General features: G+C 50.6%; 1 protein-coding gene across 1 annotated transcript in view; it reads left to right on the top strand.

Moving 5' to 3' along the window:
• GRIK4 (glutamate ionotropic receptor kainate type subunit 4) overlaps window positions 1–17,571 on the top strand; it is a 173,126-nt gene that overhangs the window by 119,026 nt on the left and 36,529 nt on the right. The window contains exons 6-8 of the mRNA XM_048328833.1: window positions 1,206–1,384; window positions 4,252–4,305; window positions 15,058–15,219. Coding sequence (XP_048184790.1) covers window positions 1,206–1,384; window positions 4,252–4,305; window positions 15,058–15,219 — 395 coding nt within the window. The remainder of the gene's footprint in view (window positions 1–1,205; window positions 1,385–4,251; window positions 4,306–15,057; window positions 15,220–17,571) is intronic.

The raw sequence follows: 17,571 nt of genomic DNA, 5'->3' as shown, positions 1-17,571 counted from the left end.
AACCCCTTGCTGTGTTCCTGCCTGTACCCAGAGGAAAGGTGAGAGGCAAGAGCATTGTCAGGAGCTCAGAGCAAACTCAGAGTGCTTTAAAGCTCTCGCTGTGAACGAGAGGCTCCTCATCTGGGGTGTGTCCCCTTTCCTGCGCTGCTTTGTTACCTTGTGAAGTGCTGGGAGTCCTTGAGAGCAGCGCTCCAGCACTGACCCCATCCGGCTGTGTCCCTTCCCTGCCTCCTGACCTGCTGGGGAACGAGAGGATTTGTGCAGTCAAAAATAAGTCAGGTTGAGAGTAAAACTGTGACTTGAGGGTTAATTTGCCTCTCTACCAGCTGGGATGTGATCCTGCTGGTAGTTCTGTTTTTCCAGCTCAGCTTTCCCCGCTCTTTTGGGGTTGTCCTCCTGTAGGGCTGGGGTGTGTGGCTGTGCTGGCTGCGTGTGTCTTGCTGATGATTACATCTGCTGGTCCCTCTGGTCAATCAAACTTGACAGGAGGTTATTTCTTGATGAAACTCAGCAGCTGGAGAGAAGAGGGGCTCTATCAAAGCTGCTTTCTTGACTAACAAAATCTGCAGCCGGAGTTTTGACATCTTATTAGGCTTCAAGGCAGCTGTGTTCGAAGGAGCCCTTGATGTGCCCATCCTTATTTTTGTCACAATTTCTTAATGTTGTATTTTTGCAGTGACTCTCACCAGAGCTTCCCATCCCCTTGGAAGAGAGAGCAGCTTCCTATCAGAGCGCTCCAAGATCTCCAAAAAAGCTGCGCCTTCCTGGGCACTTAATTTGGGAGCTGGAAATGCAAAGGCTGAGGGGGAGGAATAATCCTCCAATAGCCAGAACAATCCCACATGCAGGGAGATAATGGAGACCTTGTCTGGACCATGTACTGATGGTCTTACCTCTTCCCAAGAGGAGTTTGGGGCCACTTCCTTTTCCTGGAGAAGAGCTGGAGCAGCTCTGTCATTTCTCATTCCCTGCTGGGCCCAGAATTGAGTCCCAAATCCTTTCCTTTCCTCTCTCTTTTTCTGGGGAACAGCTGGAGCAGCTCCATCATTTCTCATTCCCTGCTGGGCCAAGCGCTGAGCCCCAAATCCTTTCCTTTGTAGCGCACAGACCCAGAACGTCAGGAATGCATTCTGCCATGGATGACTGTGTTCCATGGGAGAACCAAGCCTCAAATTTAAAGGGATCTGTGTTTTTTCTCTCCGAAGGCCTTTTAAACCTGGAGAAGCTGCTGCGGCAGTTCCTCATTTCCAAGGACACGCTGTCGGTGCGGATGCTGGATGACAGCCGGGATCCCACCCCTCTCCTGAAGGAGATCCGAGATGACAAGACAGCCACCATCATTGTGCATGCCAACGCCTCCATGTCCCACACCATCCTGCAGAAGGTGAGCGTCCATCCCCTGCTCCCCCAGCCAGGTCCTGTGTGATGATGGAGTGTGAAAAGTCCTGCAGCAGCGCTGGGAATGCTCTCTGCCCAGAGGGGAATTGCCACTGATGGAGTTTCCAGGGCTGGATGTGTGGGAGTGATGGTTTAATTGCTCTGAGTGGATGTGTTTGCTCTCCACAAGTGGTGCGTGCGGATGTTGCCATCAAAGAGCTGTGAAGGGCTGCTCAGCTCTGAAATGACTCCATCAGTGCTCTTGTGCCTCCTTTTTTCCCCTCCCATTATATCTCTAACTTCTTCCTTTTTTTTTAATTTTAATTGTCTTATTAACCGAGATTTTATTTTAATCCTGTTTATTTTTAAATGGTCTCTGGCTGCAGTTTTTAGCGCTTGTTTTGATAGCCTGCTTCAAAACTGAGCAGTGGCTCCAGATGGAGCAGAGTTTCCCACATCCTGGAGGGAACAAGAAGCACATTCCTGAAGGGAGGCATGATCCAAGCACTGGGATCCCCTGGCTGGTGCATTCCACACTGTCCTGGCTGTTTTATCACGGAATGTGTCATCCAAAGGCCTTGCCTGTGTCAGGTTTATCTCTGATGACAGCCAGCAGGGATGTTTTTATTGTTCCTCACTCCCCCCAGAAGATTTTTATTCCCCTACATTCAATTTTTATTCCTAAACAGGCAGTTTGGGGGATTTTTTGTGTTTGTCTAATCGGGGGTTTGTGTGGTTTTTTTTCCCTTTTTCCCCTTTTGCTGCCTGGCTGCTGAGGGCTGTCCCCCTTCTCTGTTGCTATAGTGACTTCCCACAGGCTCACAGCAGTTCTCTCCAGGCACCCACATCTCCCTGCCCAGCTCCAGCCTCCTCCTGCCACCACTGAGAAACGTCAGAGATTGCCAGGATTTCCCAGTAAAACCCAGTCCTTCCAGCTGGAGGACTGTAGGAACAGAAGGCAATAAATAAAGAGCTCCTGATCTGGCACCTTCTTGCACCTTGGGAGGCTGGAAAGTGTTTTCTTTATAGAACTGGAGCCAGGGATGGTGGTGGCGAGCACCAGGTGCATCCTCATCCCACCCCACGGGGCACCAGCAGCAGGAAAAATGCGCTGCTGGGTCTGTCCCAGTGCTGCACAGCGAGAAGAATTAGCAGTTTCTCATCCCTCACCCTCCACATATGGGCTGGAGACACATGGCTGCTCCCCACGTTCCCAGCCTGTCCCACTCCCAGCTGCCAGGGCAGGTGAATGGATGGGAGAGGCGCTCGCAGGCGCCGCCGTGCTGCTCACCTTCGTTTTCTGCCCTTGAAACCAAACACTCGGACCTCAAAGTGAGTCACAGGGAGAGCTGGCATTGGCACTGCCCCCAGGAAGGGACGAGGAGGGGGAATTGGTGCCAAGTTTTGCTGGTAGGGGGTGAAAAATGAGGCGGCCTCCTCTGGAGTCGGGGGGCTCCTTGAGCAAACGGCTTTGCTGTGTCTGTTTTGAGACCTGGGCGAGGCACAGGGTGACAATGGGCAGCCAAAGGGCTGGGCACAGCCAGGCCTGAGCCACAGGAGCAGGTGAAGAACAGGCAGGAAAAGGGAAAGGTGCACTCCAAGCTGCCTCTTTGTGTCTTTCCTTCCCTCACTTCCTGTTGTCACAGCTTCTGGGAGGGATAAAAAGGGACTCGCACCAGGAGGTGCTGCCTTTGGTCCTTCCCTCCTCGCCTCCCGTTGCTCTGTGTGGTCTGGACTGCTGTGAAAACCTCTTTGCCAGGGTCTGGAAGCTTTATTTTAGACCAGCTGTGCTTGGCAGTGGAACAGAGGCTTCCAGGAGCATCTGCAGATTAATGCCCCACTTTCCTGAGCATCTGTTCCTACAACCAACTCCTTGTGTAGTGAGAATTTTGGGAAAGGGCTTCAGTTATCTGCTCTGTGATCTCTAGAACAGATCATCCCCATGGAATATTCTGTGTCCTTCCCTCTGCATCCCTGGACACTTTTGCCCTCTTTTCTTCTATTTCTGTGGCCAGCACAGCCCTGTGTCAGTTCTGAGAACAGGCTGAGTTACTGGGTCTCATCCATGCTCATTAATTTGTGGGATTGGAGCCCACATTTGACTGATAAAACTGGAAAACCACCAGTGACTTGATTGTCCTTTTTTCTGTAACTCCCAAGGGCTTCTCCTGCCTTTCTCTCTCCATCATGGTGTTTGTGGTGGAAGGGACAAGCCTGGAGCTCTCAGCTGCTGTTTTCCCCCATTATGTCCCAAAACAGGAGCAAAGCAGCATCCATACCCAAAGTAGGAAACCTCATTTTCCTCCAAAAACATCATGGAATTTCTCATCCCAAGGGGTTCTGGAGCTCTCAGGGCTGGTGCTGCAGGACCCGCCTCACCTTTCCAGTGTCTCTGTGGACCACTGGAGTCTGCCCAGGGTTCAAAAAGCTGTTCTGTTGGGAATTCAAAAGCTTCTGCTTTCCACAGGCATCTTCCTTAGAGTTTGTCCTTGGATGGATGCACCTGCAGGATGCAGAAATCCCTGAATTCCATCTTGGAATGCTGTGGAGGGAGTGGGGATGCTCCCACGGGTCTGGAGCTGCAGCTTGGGCAGTGCTGGGTCATTTCTCCCTGTGCAGGTGCTCTGTCAGGGCTGTTGTGGGCAGGAGACCCCAGGTAGGCTCAGTCCTGCTGAAAAATTGCTTCCCCAGACCTCAGTTTCCAGGTCAAACTGTGCTGCTGTGTCCCACCCTCCCCTCCTGCAGGGAGATAGCGGCGCTCACAGGGAGAGATAAGCCTGAAAAAGCAAAACGTGGCCCTGGCTCTGCCTTGCTGGAGTGGAGATTGGAGCTTGTCAGGCTCTGGTTTAATCTCTTTTTTCCTCTCCTTCACAGGCAGCTGAACTGGGGATGGCGTCTGCCTATTACACCTATATCTTCACTAATCTGGTAAGGAGTTTTTCCTGGCTTTTCCTGCCTGAGTGTGGAGTCATTTTAATGGGAGCTGATCCCCCTGACCCACGGAATCCTTGGGAAGAGCCACGTGCCTGCAGTGGGGAGGGAGGGAGGGAGGCAGGGGTGTCACCTGCTGCCTAGAATCCAAAGGCAAAATCTTGCCAAACAACATCAAGAATAGTAATTCCAAAAGCAGTTTTTAAATGAAAGCTGTCAGTGCTTTCATTTAAATCCCTGGTATTGGATTTCTGCAATGTTTAGCAGGTTAATCAATTAGTGCATCTAGCAGGTACATCCAATGAGGGACCAGTTGCCCCAGCAACCCACCCTTGGGTCTGCCCCTCCAAGTTGTTCTGTGTCTTGTTATGTCTCTTAAATTCTGGTGCAAAACAAGACGTCCTCGTTAGAAATTCCTGTCGTGAAAATCAGACTAACCAGGACGTCAAGAATGTGTTAGGAAGAGTTGGCTTATTGTTCTAAAATGTGAGGAAGGGCAGGAACAGTGCTGGGAACAACTACATATTAAAAAGCTACGAGGCTGCAATTGTATGAAAAACACACAAAAAGCTAAAAAAATCTTCAGGCGTCATTCCTGCAAAGCTGGGAAAGCTTGCACTGGTCTTTGGGAGGTGGAAAACGATTGGTGTGGCATCCAAAGGCAGGAATTGTGGACATTGTGACAGAAGCCATGAGATGTGCAGATGGGAAGCTCCAGCAGATGGGTGGCTCCCAATTTTCCCGATTTTCCTGATTTGTGGGTGTTATGCTGGAGTTGTCACCCCCCCGAGCCCACTCCCTGTGCTGGGAAAAGCCCAGAATGCTCTGGGATGAGCATTGGAAGGCATCACAGCCCTGTGCTCTGCTGCTGCGCTGCTCCCCGAGACAAAGGAAGGATGATCCCATAAATGTTGAGAGCAGGGTTTATCTCCAGCACGGTGGTTTGGCTTTATGGCCACTAATAACATTAATGGGGGCATCGTGTGGTTAAACCCCACAGAGCTGTGCTAACAAGGAGTGATGGGCTGAGGCAGCAGCAGGGCAAACCCAAAATAAACATCAGAGAAACTTCTCCCTCTGCGGCAGTTCCAGGGCTGCCACGAGGCGTGAGGGAAGTGCCACCAGGAGAGCAGGAACCCAGCTGTTAGTGCTGGTGTGGGGCTGATGGAAGCCTGGAGGATTCAGTGCAGGTGCCTCCCAGCCCAAATGATTCTCCTATTCTCTCATTTCCATTAATATTTCTGGCAGGGAAGCCGAGAGCTGAGTCATGCTTTGTGTTTGGGTGGGAGACAGACGGGAAGGGCTGGAGCCAAACGTGTGGGCAGGGGAGCTGGAGTGGAGAGGAGCAGGGGAAGGAGGGAAATGGAGGGGTTGGGAGCCAAGGGAGCGCTTGGGGCACAGAATGGAGAAGGGGTAAGGGGAAGGAGGTGTCAGAGAGAGAGAAATGCAGGAAGTAAAAAAGGCCACGAGGCTCCCGGCTGGACCAACAGCACTTGGGTTCCTGTCAGTGTTCAATCCATAGATCAGCCCAGCAAGAGCTTCACTGCTCCTGTTCATCCCCCTGGAATAGGCAGGACAGGCAGAGGCACGGATGTTCCTGAGGGGATCAGGCAGGCATGGAGCCCGGGGGTTGTGGTTTATGCCCTAAATCACGGTGTCACTGTGCCGGCAGAGCTGCTGAGGGACACTGAGGGACGGTGCCATCCCCACCAGATCTGCCCACCCTGCCAAACCCAGCCATTCCCCGCTCCCAGGAAGGATTTCCACTGCTCCCAACAGCTGTTCCTCTTCCACCTGCCCTCCCCAACCCTGGGCACAGTCCCACAGAGCAGGGCTGGGCACGCAGTGAGGGATTTCCACCTGCACATCCCCAGCACAGCGGAGTCTGCTCAGGGATGCTGCTCAGACAACAGAAACAACTCTAAAAATGAAGCTCCCACCTCCACCCCCACACCATCCCCGAGCACAGGTGTGATTAAGCATTTGCTGGAGGTGAAATTTGCCTTTCAAACCCATTCATCTCGTGGAATGCAGTTATGGCAGGTGAGAAAGAAATGAGTTTTGTTGCCATTCACGCTCTCAGGATATTAATCTGTTTACCCAGGTTATTTTAACCACTTTGTCCAAAAGCCCAGCCCTTAGCAGAACTAACTGGATTTTTGGCAGGGTTCATTGTGGAAAGGTGACATCAGACAAAACCTGGGCAGATGGAAGAGTTGTTTAAGGAAATTAGTAATATTTAAATGGGGATTGGAGATGGGAGTGAGCAATTTAGGCTCATAAATCTGGAGGGATTATCAAGCTCCTAATGAACCCTCTGAGGTTCTGCAATCACTGCCTAACAGAAAAGATAAAATCATAGTGAACTACTGTCAGGGGGGGCAAGCAAAAAGATGGCTTAAATGGAGAGAGAACCCATCAGGAAAGGGAATAGAGAGTTTGTAGAGCACTGAGCTGCTTGGAGATGGAAAAATAATTCAGGCAAAAAAGAAAAAAAGAGGAGAAAATAGGATAAAATGCTGAATTAAACACCTGCCCTGCAGCTCTAGAGGGGAATTCTGTTTCTGTCTTTTAGCATTAATTTTATTTAATAAGCACATCCCAGCCGACAGCTCGTGGTGTGGTGCAGCTCTGCTCTCTTGTGAGGGTTAGAGGAGGGAATTCTCTGTGCTGGGGCACAGGAAGGGGATTTTTGGGGGTGATGGCTCCTCTGTCCCAGCCTGGTGGCTGCAGGGAGTGGCACCAATGCTCTCCCAGCTTTTAGGAGAGCACTGGAGCAGATGAGGAGGAACCCCGTCGTCAGCCCCCAACACATTTCCGTGGGAGCTGAGGCGAGCAGCCTGATGGAAAAATATCCACGGGCTCCTTTCCTGCGTGCAAATTCATTATCAGCTTCCTCCAGCCAGCTCCAGGGACCCTTTGTGTCGGCAGCAGCAGCCTGGCAAATTTTCCAGGAGTCCTAATGGAACTCTCAGGTCTGGTGCTTTTGTCCTCCCCACATCCATCACCTGCATTTGGGGCAGCCCTCCTGTCCTCCATCCTCTGGCAGAAAAATCTCCATCCAACCCAAATTTCTCTCCGGCATCTCCATGTGGTGATGGTTCCCTTGCTCTGGGACTTTTGGGAGGGATGAAATTCCTTGAAGAGGTGCTGGGATGAGCTCAGAGCTCTTCATCATCCCTTCCCCTCTCCCTGGCAGGGCTGTCTGGGTCTCCACAGAGCTCACGGCTGTGTAAGGGGGCACTGATATGAATAATAATAATAATAATAATAATAGTAATAATGCATAAATAGACCATTGCAAGCAGACTGCTGTGCCTTGAAGAAAATGTTCCTTCCAGCACTGGAAATCCCTGAAATCAGCAGCACAGAGTAGGAGGGGTGTTGGATGCCTCCAAAACCCCATGCTACAATTAATTCTTTTAGCTTGTTAATTTTGTGTAGCTTGTTGGGTTTGTCTTTTTTTTTTTTTCCCCTCTCTGTTTGTTTTTTTGTTTTGTTTTTTCTTTTAATAACGTACGGACCTCAGGCTGGGTTTGAATTTCAAAACATTTGTCAAGGCCATTAGATGGGAATAATAGAAACAATTAAAATTATTACTGTAAGGGGAAAGGTGTAAAGGAGGTTTCCCAGTGCCTTAAGTCAGGCAGGGCTGTTCACGGGGTGCAGTTTTTTTCCCTGACAAAATTGTGTGCAGGTGTTGTTGCTGATAAAACAGCTGCCGTGTTCAATTCCCTCAGACCAGATAAATCAGTTTGGGCTTGGTTCTTTTTTTGTTGTTTCCCCGCTTTTTCTTCTTTGTTTGGTGATTTATAAAGAGGTCTTCATACAGAACAGGGGCTTCGAAGCTGAATTGTCAGCCTGGAACTGGAACTGGAGAGGAAATTGGTGTCCAAATCCCGCAGACAGTGTCACACGTTTCAGCTGTAGCTTGTCAGCAGGGTGACATCCCTTGGAAGGAGGGAATGATGTCAGATCAAGCAGAGGGACAGGGAACTACACGTTAGGCTTTGACCAGGGCTTAGGTTTTCAGTCCTGCTCTGTGAAATTACCTTTTTTTGGTGAAATAATCTTTTTGGCCGTAAGCTCCAGCACAGGCTGTGGTGTTTGGCCTTTCCGCTGCCAGGGGTACCTCTCTCTCAGTGCCCAGGTGAGGAAGGCAGAGTCTCTCTGTGACAAATCTCCCCTCTCAGCCCAGCCAGCCTTCCTGATTCCCAGCAGCTGATGCGAAGTGTTCTGGAGAGCCCCGATCGTTGCCTGGATTTATGGATCATATTTTCAGTGGCATGTGGTAGCAGGGCAAACAAATCAGGTTTTTGCAAGGCTGCCAAAGCAATTTCTCCTCATTCTAGTTAGCATGAGGGAAGGAGGATTTAGACAAAGCTGGAGCTGGGCCTCCCTGCCTTTTGCTGCCTGCCCGAGTCTTCTTTACTTTCTGACCAGATTCCTGTGCTTGATTCCCAGTTTTTGGGTAAATCATTCTCTCAGACACACCCTAGTCCCTCTGAGGTGAGGGCAAACCTCTCTCTTTCCCTCTGCCCTTCTTCCCACCTCTTTTTTTCCAAGAGCTGGGTTTTTTTAGGTCCCAACATTTAGCACTTGACCTCTTTGTTCTTTGTGGATGTCTCTTTCTCCAAGTCTTGGGCTCCCTGCAGAGAAGTCGAAGTTTGGGCAGTGTATTTTCCTAAAAGTGCTGTTCTTGTTTGAAGAACAGCCTCCAAAATAACAGCTGGCCTTGCATGAGGAGATTCAAGACCCATATGGCACGTTGATGCTTTTTTGGGAAGAAAAATCCAATTATAGACATAAATGCGGTTCCCCTAAATCCTCCCTGAGCTCCCTGAGGTCACAGCTCCTCTTCCCCTACCTGAATGGCCAACTAGCGTTGCCTTGAGTGGATCTACCCCATCCTATTACCTACTCAAATTGTTGCTGTGATGACTTTTTTCCCCTCCTAGAGAAATTGATTTTTACATGTGGCCCATTAGAAACTTACTGACTCCGTCGATAGTTTATAAATAAATGGAGCCTTTCAGGAAAACCATAGAAAGCACTTAACATAATATTGTCCACTTGAGTAAACAAATAAATGTGTTCTGAGGGGAGCTTTGGAATGATTAACAGACTTGGCAGCTCGGCTCTGAGGGCAACAGGATGCAGAGAGGAAAAGGCAGAGTTTTCTCCACCTCTAACTGAGGTGGTATTTGGGGGAAAAATTGGTCACTTTGGGTCAGGGGGTGAAGAACTGACCATTGCAGGCTCAAGCTCCTTTTGGGTTAAGTGTGGTCATTCTGCCTTCCATGAGCTGGGAAGAGGCTCCCTGGAGTTCAGTTTGCCCAAAAACCTTCTCTGGGCTACTTTATTAACCCTAAAATGGTCGATAATGGCACACATTGGTGATGTCAGCAGTGAAGTCACCAGAGCTGTGCTGAGTTGGCACTGCAGGTTTGGCTCTTGCAGAAAAGCTGCCAAGAAATCCCAGCATGGACATTGCAGTCTGGGTTTGGAGAGCTTTTCTAAGCACCAAACTCTCTGGACAAGGAAGTTTTGCCAGAGCAAGGGTTTAATAGAGAAATGGAAGCCTTGGCCCAGAGTTCTCCTTTCCCATCCCACATAAAAAAAAGAGAAGGAACAGCACAGAGTGTCCTGGGCCTGGTGTAAATCAGCTTTTGGTGCTGTCAGAGGGGCTGGAGGGGGATGAGGTGAGTGCAGCCTCTGCTGCAATTACAGCAGTGAGTTTCTCCTGCTGAGCAGAGTGTTGGAGGGTGTTTTGGAGGCTGTTAATCAGCAGATCCAAAAATCCAATAAAGTCCTTGCAGTGATTAGGAGAGGAAGATAGAACTGTGTGTGTGCAAGGGAGAGAGAGGAGGGAGGGAGGCATCTTGCTCTTGGTGCTGCCTGAATTGAGCAAATGCTGTTCCTTGCAGAGGCTGGGGATGAGGTCAGACGGGGTGTGGGAAGGTCTGGGTGTCCTTGGCAGTGACAGGAGCCCCTCTTGAGGCTCGTCCCCAGCCTGCAGGCACCACTCACTGCCTCCCGCTGCCCGGGCGCTCCGGGTTATTAAAAACGAGATAAGGATCGAGGTCCTGCACACACAGCGGGCTGCAGAACAGGATCACCGGCAAAATCGATGCTGCTGGAAGGAGCTCAGGAGGTGCTGCAGTGCTGAGCAGCAGAGTGGCCACTGCAGGGGCAGCAGGTACCAGGAGCCACTCTCCGGAGGGACATCCTGGCGTGGCGGGGCAGGGAAGGCAGCTCCACACTTTAAAATCGTTTTTTTTGCCAGGCAGGCTCCTGTGACACTGACAATCTCCTGCTGGGCTGGCCCTTTCTGTGCTCCAGCCTCTTCTTGCCGGAGTTGGGAAGCAGTAGGATGAGTGATGAGGGAAGGAAGGACTGGCCACAATTTCTGGGATTTCCTTTAGCCTAGGAGTTGATTGCTTAGCTGCAGATTTGGGATGGTGCCTCATTAGTGAGATGCGGATAGATGAATGCTGGCTTTGATGTTTTGCGTTGTAAGGCAGGTTTTTAACCCACATCTCTCCTGGGCGGCTTGGCCTGGAGAAGAAAGTCTTTAGGGAGACCTCACAGCACCTTCAGTGCCTAAACATGACCTACAAGAGGGCTAGAGAGGGATTTCACAAGGGCATGGAGTGATAGGACAAGGGGGAATGGGTTTAAGGTGAAGGAGGGTAGATTTAGACGGGATATTGGGAAGAAATCCTTCCCAGTGAGGGTGGGGAGGCCCTGGCACAGGATGCCCAGAGAAGCTGTGGAGATAATTCCCATCCCTGGAAGTGACCAAGGCCAGGTTGGACAGGGCTTGGAGCAGCCTGGGATGGTGGAAGGCGTCAGGGTGGAATGAGATGCTGCTTAATGTCCCTTCCAACCCAGACCACTCCATGGTCCTGTGTTTCTACGAGCCATGCTGCCAGGTGTTCAGTCGCTTGGTTTTTACTATGCACCTCAGTTTCCTCCTCTGTGTTCCAGGTATAACAGCTCCAAGGCAGGATTCCCCCCATGCTGAGGCACCCTGGCCCAGTGCCAGTGCGAGGCGCAGAGTGTCACTGCCGGGGTGTCACAGAGCGGCACGGGCAGGGCAGGAGGGACAATTCCCTCCCGAACTCAGGGGTGCTGCAGGAGCCCCGGTGCCAGCTGAGGTGGGAGAGGGCTTGTGGGTGCTGAATCCTGGTCGGGATCAGCTGATCCTCCATCCAGACCTGCAAAGCACTGAGTAACACGCTTGTTCCTGATGGCTTCGTGTCCCTAATGGAACGGGGACTGCATCCTGCAGTTCTGACCATAACTCATGCCCGGCAACGCCGGAAAATCCAATCTCACGGCTTCAGGACCGCAGAGCTCAGCTCTGTGGCTTTTATCAGCCAGGTCCTCCCAATGATCTCAATGCTGGGGTCATTCCGTGGGGTTTGTGTGCTGCTGGAAAGTGAGAGTGCGGGTCGAGTGCTGCAGGAACCCGGGAAGTGACTTCATCCTCTAATAACTCCTCCAGCGCCGTCTCCCAGGGAGCCCCGTGGAATTCAATTACCTAATGTGTGCCTAGCACTCGGAAAATACAGAGTGCCACGGAATTGCTAAGTGTTGTTATTTAACAGCACACGTTTAGTGGTTGCAGCCCTGTAGTAGCAGTCACAAAATCTACACCGTAATTGCCTGCTCGTGCTGCTGCCGAATTCGCTGTGGTTGGAGCAAGGCCTGAGGATTTTTCTTCTGTAAAAAAGTTCATTAATTTTGGCTGCAGATCCTCCAGGCCTAATTTTTTACCGAGGTCTTTTGAAACAGAATATTGACATGCGGTGGGTGTTTTAAAAAAGAGGAGTGGAAAGAGGGGGAGGAATTCAGGCGGGCAGGATTTGTGTCCCTGAAATTCACCTTGGCGTGATTCCTGGTGGTCTTCTTTGTGCCTCGGGTTGGACTGAGATTGAGGGCCAAGTTTTAGGCAATTACTGCAATTCCTCCAATGTATGGAGAGGAATAAAAAAACCCCAATAGAATAGGAGGAAATGAGGGAGCTGCTGTTTGCACCCATTTGGATGGCATTTTCTGAAAGCCTGTGGTTACAAAGCTGTGTTTGCACAGGTGGAGGAGGCTTGGAGTCCCCTTTTAAACAGGATGTGAGAGTTATTTTCCTAATGGCTCTTTGCTGTTATTGCATTGGGAATCTTCTATCCTGTAAAAGCACCATCCGGCACTGGGAATGAGGGAGAGTAACTCCAGGAGGAGAAAAAGGCAGCTGGGAAACTGTTTTGTGTAGGAATCAACTTCACTATGCCTCAAGGAGAAATCGTTGGCTCTCCAGCTGAAAACACCCCTAAGATCAGGGGTTTTCCACCCCTTGTCCTGCCTGTGTTTGCCTCTTGCAGCATGGAAGGAAGGCAGGACGGGTGGGAAATCAGCTGAGAGGTGCAGGTCTCGAATAGCAAATGAGGTTTTGTTTGCAAAACGTGGGTTTGGAAATGTCAAGCGTGGTGAATGAGTGTGTAAAAAGGGAAAAAAACCCCAACAAATAGGGACAGAAGCTGAGCTGGCAGCTCCAGGAGTATCGGGATTCTCTCACCCCTCTGCCCTCTGCAGCAAAGCCTGACCCTACCAAATCTCTCTTACCCCCTGCAAACGAAGCGTGTCCCCTAGGGTGGTTCATCTCCATCTCATTGCATAGGCAGCTCACGGCTCATTTCCTCCTGACCCCGCTCTGCTGGCTGCCTTTGTGCTCATCTGATGGAAAGACATTTAATGGCCAAAGATTGGAGCTGGAGCAGAGGGAAGGGACAGGGAGCAGTGGGTGGAAGGGGTCGGGTACAGGCCATGCCACCCCTGTGTGTCACAGAGGTGATGCTTTATGGACGTGACAGCCACAGAAATGGGGTTTTCTGCAGCTGGAGGCTTGCCTGGGAAAAGATGGATATGGACAGGGTTGGCTGTAGGAAAAGACCAAAGCTTGCACAAAGTAGCCAGGGGTGATGGGAGCTGGGCAAAGCTGCTGGTAACGTTTGAACCAGAGCAAGTTCTTGGCTCTGGGGGGAGCCTGTCGGGGTCTGGCCATGGTTGTTTTGCAGGCAGAGAGTCCTGGCAGCTGCCTCGGGGCAGCAGTGTGGAATTTGCCCAGGGAAAGTGGGAAAAGGTCCCTTCAGGGGCTGGTTCTGACCGTGGCACTCAGCCAGTCAGGGCAGGCAGGACCTGTGGGTTGAGCCCTGTGGCTGTGCCTGGCTGGGGTGAATCTCACCCCTGCCTCAGCTTCCCCTCATGAAGTGAGACCACTTCATTCCCTCACCCAGTAATTGCTAATTTAAAGATCAGAGCGTAACAAAACCTTCAACTTCAAAAGCTTGGAAGTGTTTTCAGGGGAGAACAGGCACAATAAATAAATAAACAAACACACTAATTTCAGCTTCCCTGAGGCTGGGGTGGGCTGGCACGAGAAGGAAGCCTTGGATTTTGTGCATGTTCCAGTACAAAACATCTCATTTTCCTCCTGGATATCCCGAAGCCAAGAGGGCAGTGGGGCAGCTGTTTGCCTGGTGCCCTGCACAATTTGCCTCAGGGCTCTGGCTGCGGGGAGAGAGGATTTTACAGGGGTTTAACATCCCTCCTGCTGCCGTGCCTGGAGCCGGCATCTCCTCAGGCCCAGCTCCTCATTAGCCATCTGCCCTCGTTGTTGGGCTGACAGGATGCCGTGGGTGAATGGATCACCTGTCAGCGAGGCAGGGGGATAATATCATTCAAATGAATCAATAGTTCACAGGCAATTTCACGTTACCCAACGTTAACGTGGCACCGTGTCCAAAATGCGCTTCATCCTGGGCTTGATCACCTTCCCGTGGGAGCTGGCTGGGCTGGAATAGTCTTGTAAGTCCCATGTTTGGGAGATTTACAGGAATTGCTCCTGCGTGCCCAGCAAAGATAAAAAATGGCTCGACTTGCTGGAATCTCATCGCCCACGGAGCCCAGGGCCGGCTGTATCCGTGATGGGCATCCAGCAGTTGCTGGAACCATCACTCCCACCTTCTCACTCCACTTCAGCAATTAGCAGAAGAGAAATTAGTGAGGAAGGGGCATTTATTCCTGGCTAATAGGACAAGGAAGGCTGGACTCTTCTCCAGGCTTTGTCGTGTAGCTGCTTCTATGGATGTGAGGAGCAAAACAGAGCCCTCCCTTTTTGCTTTAATTTTTTTCATGTAGTCGTTTTTATAGTTCTTAACCACCTGCAGAAATGCAAGAGGAGGCTCCCAGCTCCAAAACCCACAGTCGAGGCACCTTCCCACCCTCCCCAGGGCATTAGGGTGGCATCTCCTCCTGGTACCTGGCAGCACAAAGGAGCAGGGCACGATTGGGTTTTTTTAGGGTTAGGCAGAATTTGGTTCCTGCCCCTGTGGGAAAGAACTGATTTAATTTAACAGTTGAAACTTGGTGTCCCCAGACTGGATGTGGTGATAGAGCAGCTTCACTCAGCAGGTGAGTGACACCCTCTTTGGAGGGTTTGGGGGTTTTTTTGTGGGATTTGGCCAGTGATGTACTGAACTTAGTTGACATCTTTGTCAAAAGCCTGAGATGAGCAGCACCTGAGTCAAATCCTGGTTAAACCCCAGGCTCTCCCTTCAACACCTGGGTGGGTTTCACATCCAGGGTCTCACAGTTCCATGGTCCCATTCCCTTCGAGGGCACTGAGTGGGTTTGAAGCTTTCAGGGCCTGTTTCCCCCTCTAATCCCGTTTTATGTTTTGGGCTGCTGTAGGAGTTTTCCCTCCAGCGCCTGGACAGCCTGCTGGACGACCGAGTCAACATCCTGGGATTCTCCATTTTCAACCAGTCTCACGCCTTCTTCCAAGAGTTCGTGCAGAGCCTCAACCAGTCCTGGCAGGAGAACTGCGACCACGCTCCTTTTACTGGGCCAGCAGTGAGTGAAGTCCATTCCCATCCCCCAGAACCTCCCTGAGCTGGGAGCTGTGACAGACCATCGGGAAAACCTTGTGGGAAGAGCTTCAGGATAGTCCTGAGCAATGCAGGGGTAGAAACTCTGGTCTTTAAATAATTTTTTAAAAAAATGTTTAAATTATTAAATAATTTAATTACTTAATCCTATTTAACCTTGTGCTAAAGAGCTCAGGGACATCGCCAGGCTGCCGTTGTACCTTGGATTGGATTTTGTGGGGAGATGCTGGTCCAGGAATGGGAAGGATGAGCCAGGGCAGAGCATTTTTATTAAGTAGGTAGGAGAGGACTTGGGGTGTCAATCTGTGATTTACAGGGGAGCCTCCCAATGTGGAAAATACCAAGGAGATCCTGAAAGTCAGAACTGCCCAAAGGACCTTGGCGAGCAGAGCTTCTCTGTCCTGGACTGGGGGCAGCTTTAAGTTCAAACCTAATCTTAATTTGGATTGTATTTCTCTGTGAGTGCAGGGGGTGATGCAGCTCTGGTTTGGTGTTTCCCTCAGGGAGTTTGTCCCTGTGTTTAAACTCCAGGAAAATGGCTCATGGAGAAGGGATTGTGGCTGCAGATGGCACAGGAGGGGCTGGCTCAGGCAGATGCCGAGGGGCTGAGCTGTGCTCCTGCTCCAGCATCTCCCTGGGGAGCATGCACATCAGCACTGGAGGATTCCCCAGGGATTCTCCACAACTGGGAGAGTTTGCAAAGCAGATTTGCCACAGCAGAGGTGCAGGGAGCTGCAGCTGGGGGAGGGGAAAGAGAGGAAAATATCATCAGCTGAACCCTTTGCGTGGATTTCAATGAACTCAGAGCCCCTTTGACGAGCTGAGCTGCTGGAAACCTCCTCATTGTCGCCACGAAGGGATCCTTAAGAGGCAAAATAAGGAGATTTTTGCCCTTTGTGTCCTCATCCTTTGGCTTGACTTGAGCTCACGTGCCTGGGACCATCCTGCGCTCCCTCCCACCCAGAGGCAGCTGCAATCAGCTTGCCCTGCTCAGTCTCCATGGATTTGTACCAGGAAGATTCCTTTTTGGATTGCAGGGGCTGTTGGGAGGCATTAAAAACAAATTTCCTCCTGGTAGTGCAAACAGGAGCCAGCAGGAACCGGCAGCAGGTGCGACAGGGAAATGAAAATTCTCACTGCAGGTTCATAGCCCACGTTGTCTTGAGCATCCAGCAAAACCTGCAGGTGGGAGGGTGATGCCTGGAGGGACTGGAATTCTTTAAAATGCCACGCCCCAGGTGGTGGGAAAAGGATTTGAGGGTGGGCAAGTTACAGAGCAGAGGTGACATATTCCCAGGCAGAGTTTCTTTTGTCTGTGAGCTGAATCCAGGACCTTTCTGCCTCTGCTGTTGGAAATCCGGCAAGGAGTGTCCCTCTGTGTTAGGACTTCCCCTCGTAGCCCTGGGAAGGAGTTATCCCATGGGATAACTCATCCTGAAGGGAGAAAAGGAAGCTCAACAGCTGGAAGTGACAGGAGGGAGGTTTCCTGTGAGCTGCAGAAATCCCAGGGCCTTCTTGCTGGAGCTGAGGAAGCATCTGACAAAGGAGGAGGGAGCTGCCTGCTCTAATGCCGTTCTCATTAATCACATTGCAAAGAAAGGAAATCAGAGAAAATCATTCAAATTACAGATGGCTAGATTTGGTAATTAGAATTTGGGCTAAAACAGATGTTTGTAATTAAGTGTTTATGTCATTGAATAAAATCCAGATTGCAAAGTCTATTTCACAGGGTTTTAATGGTTTTAATTCCCCGTGTTGGGTTTGGGGGCAAAGACACAGCTGATAATGTTTTAGGGAGAGAAAAAAGCCCCATGTGGCAAAACCCAGAGCAGCCAAGCCTGTTCGTGTTTCAGTGTCAAGGATTGTCAAGAATTTGGCTTTGGGGATTGAGGGAAGTCCCCCAAACCCCCTGGATTTTCCCTGGAGCTCTGATACTGCAGAGGGGCACAAAACCAACAGGGCTCTGCACAAATCAGACGCTGCAGGAGAGGGAGAGGATCAATTTGTTAGCAGGCAAATTGGCTTTTTTTTGACAGAGGGACAAAGCTGTGGTTTAAAACGAGAATATAAAAGTAGTGAGAGGTTTTTATAGGTGACATGGGGAAAGTTGAGGGCAGTGACTGATCCCTCTGGCTGGATCTGCCTGGAGGATGTTCCAAAGGGTTTTTTTTTCGCTCCTCTGTTGAAAGTTGTGACCTCAAAACTTTGTGGTTCACACCTGTTCCATGCAAAGTCAGGCTGCAGGGAAGGGATTCCTATTCCATGCCATGAGGACTTGATCCTGTGCATCTCCACACCCTCCCCAATACTTAAATTG

The sequence above is a fragment of the Corvus hawaiiensis genome, chromosome 25, assembly GCF_020740725.1.
Source record: "Corvus hawaiiensis isolate bCorHaw1 chromosome 25, bCorHaw1.pri.cur, whole genome shotgun sequence".
Lineage (NCBI taxonomy): Eukaryota > Metazoa > Chordata > Aves > Passeriformes > Corvidae > Corvus > Corvus hawaiiensis.
Note: the sequence above shows the minus strand (reverse complement) of the source record. Positions and strands in the feature narration are given on the sequence as shown.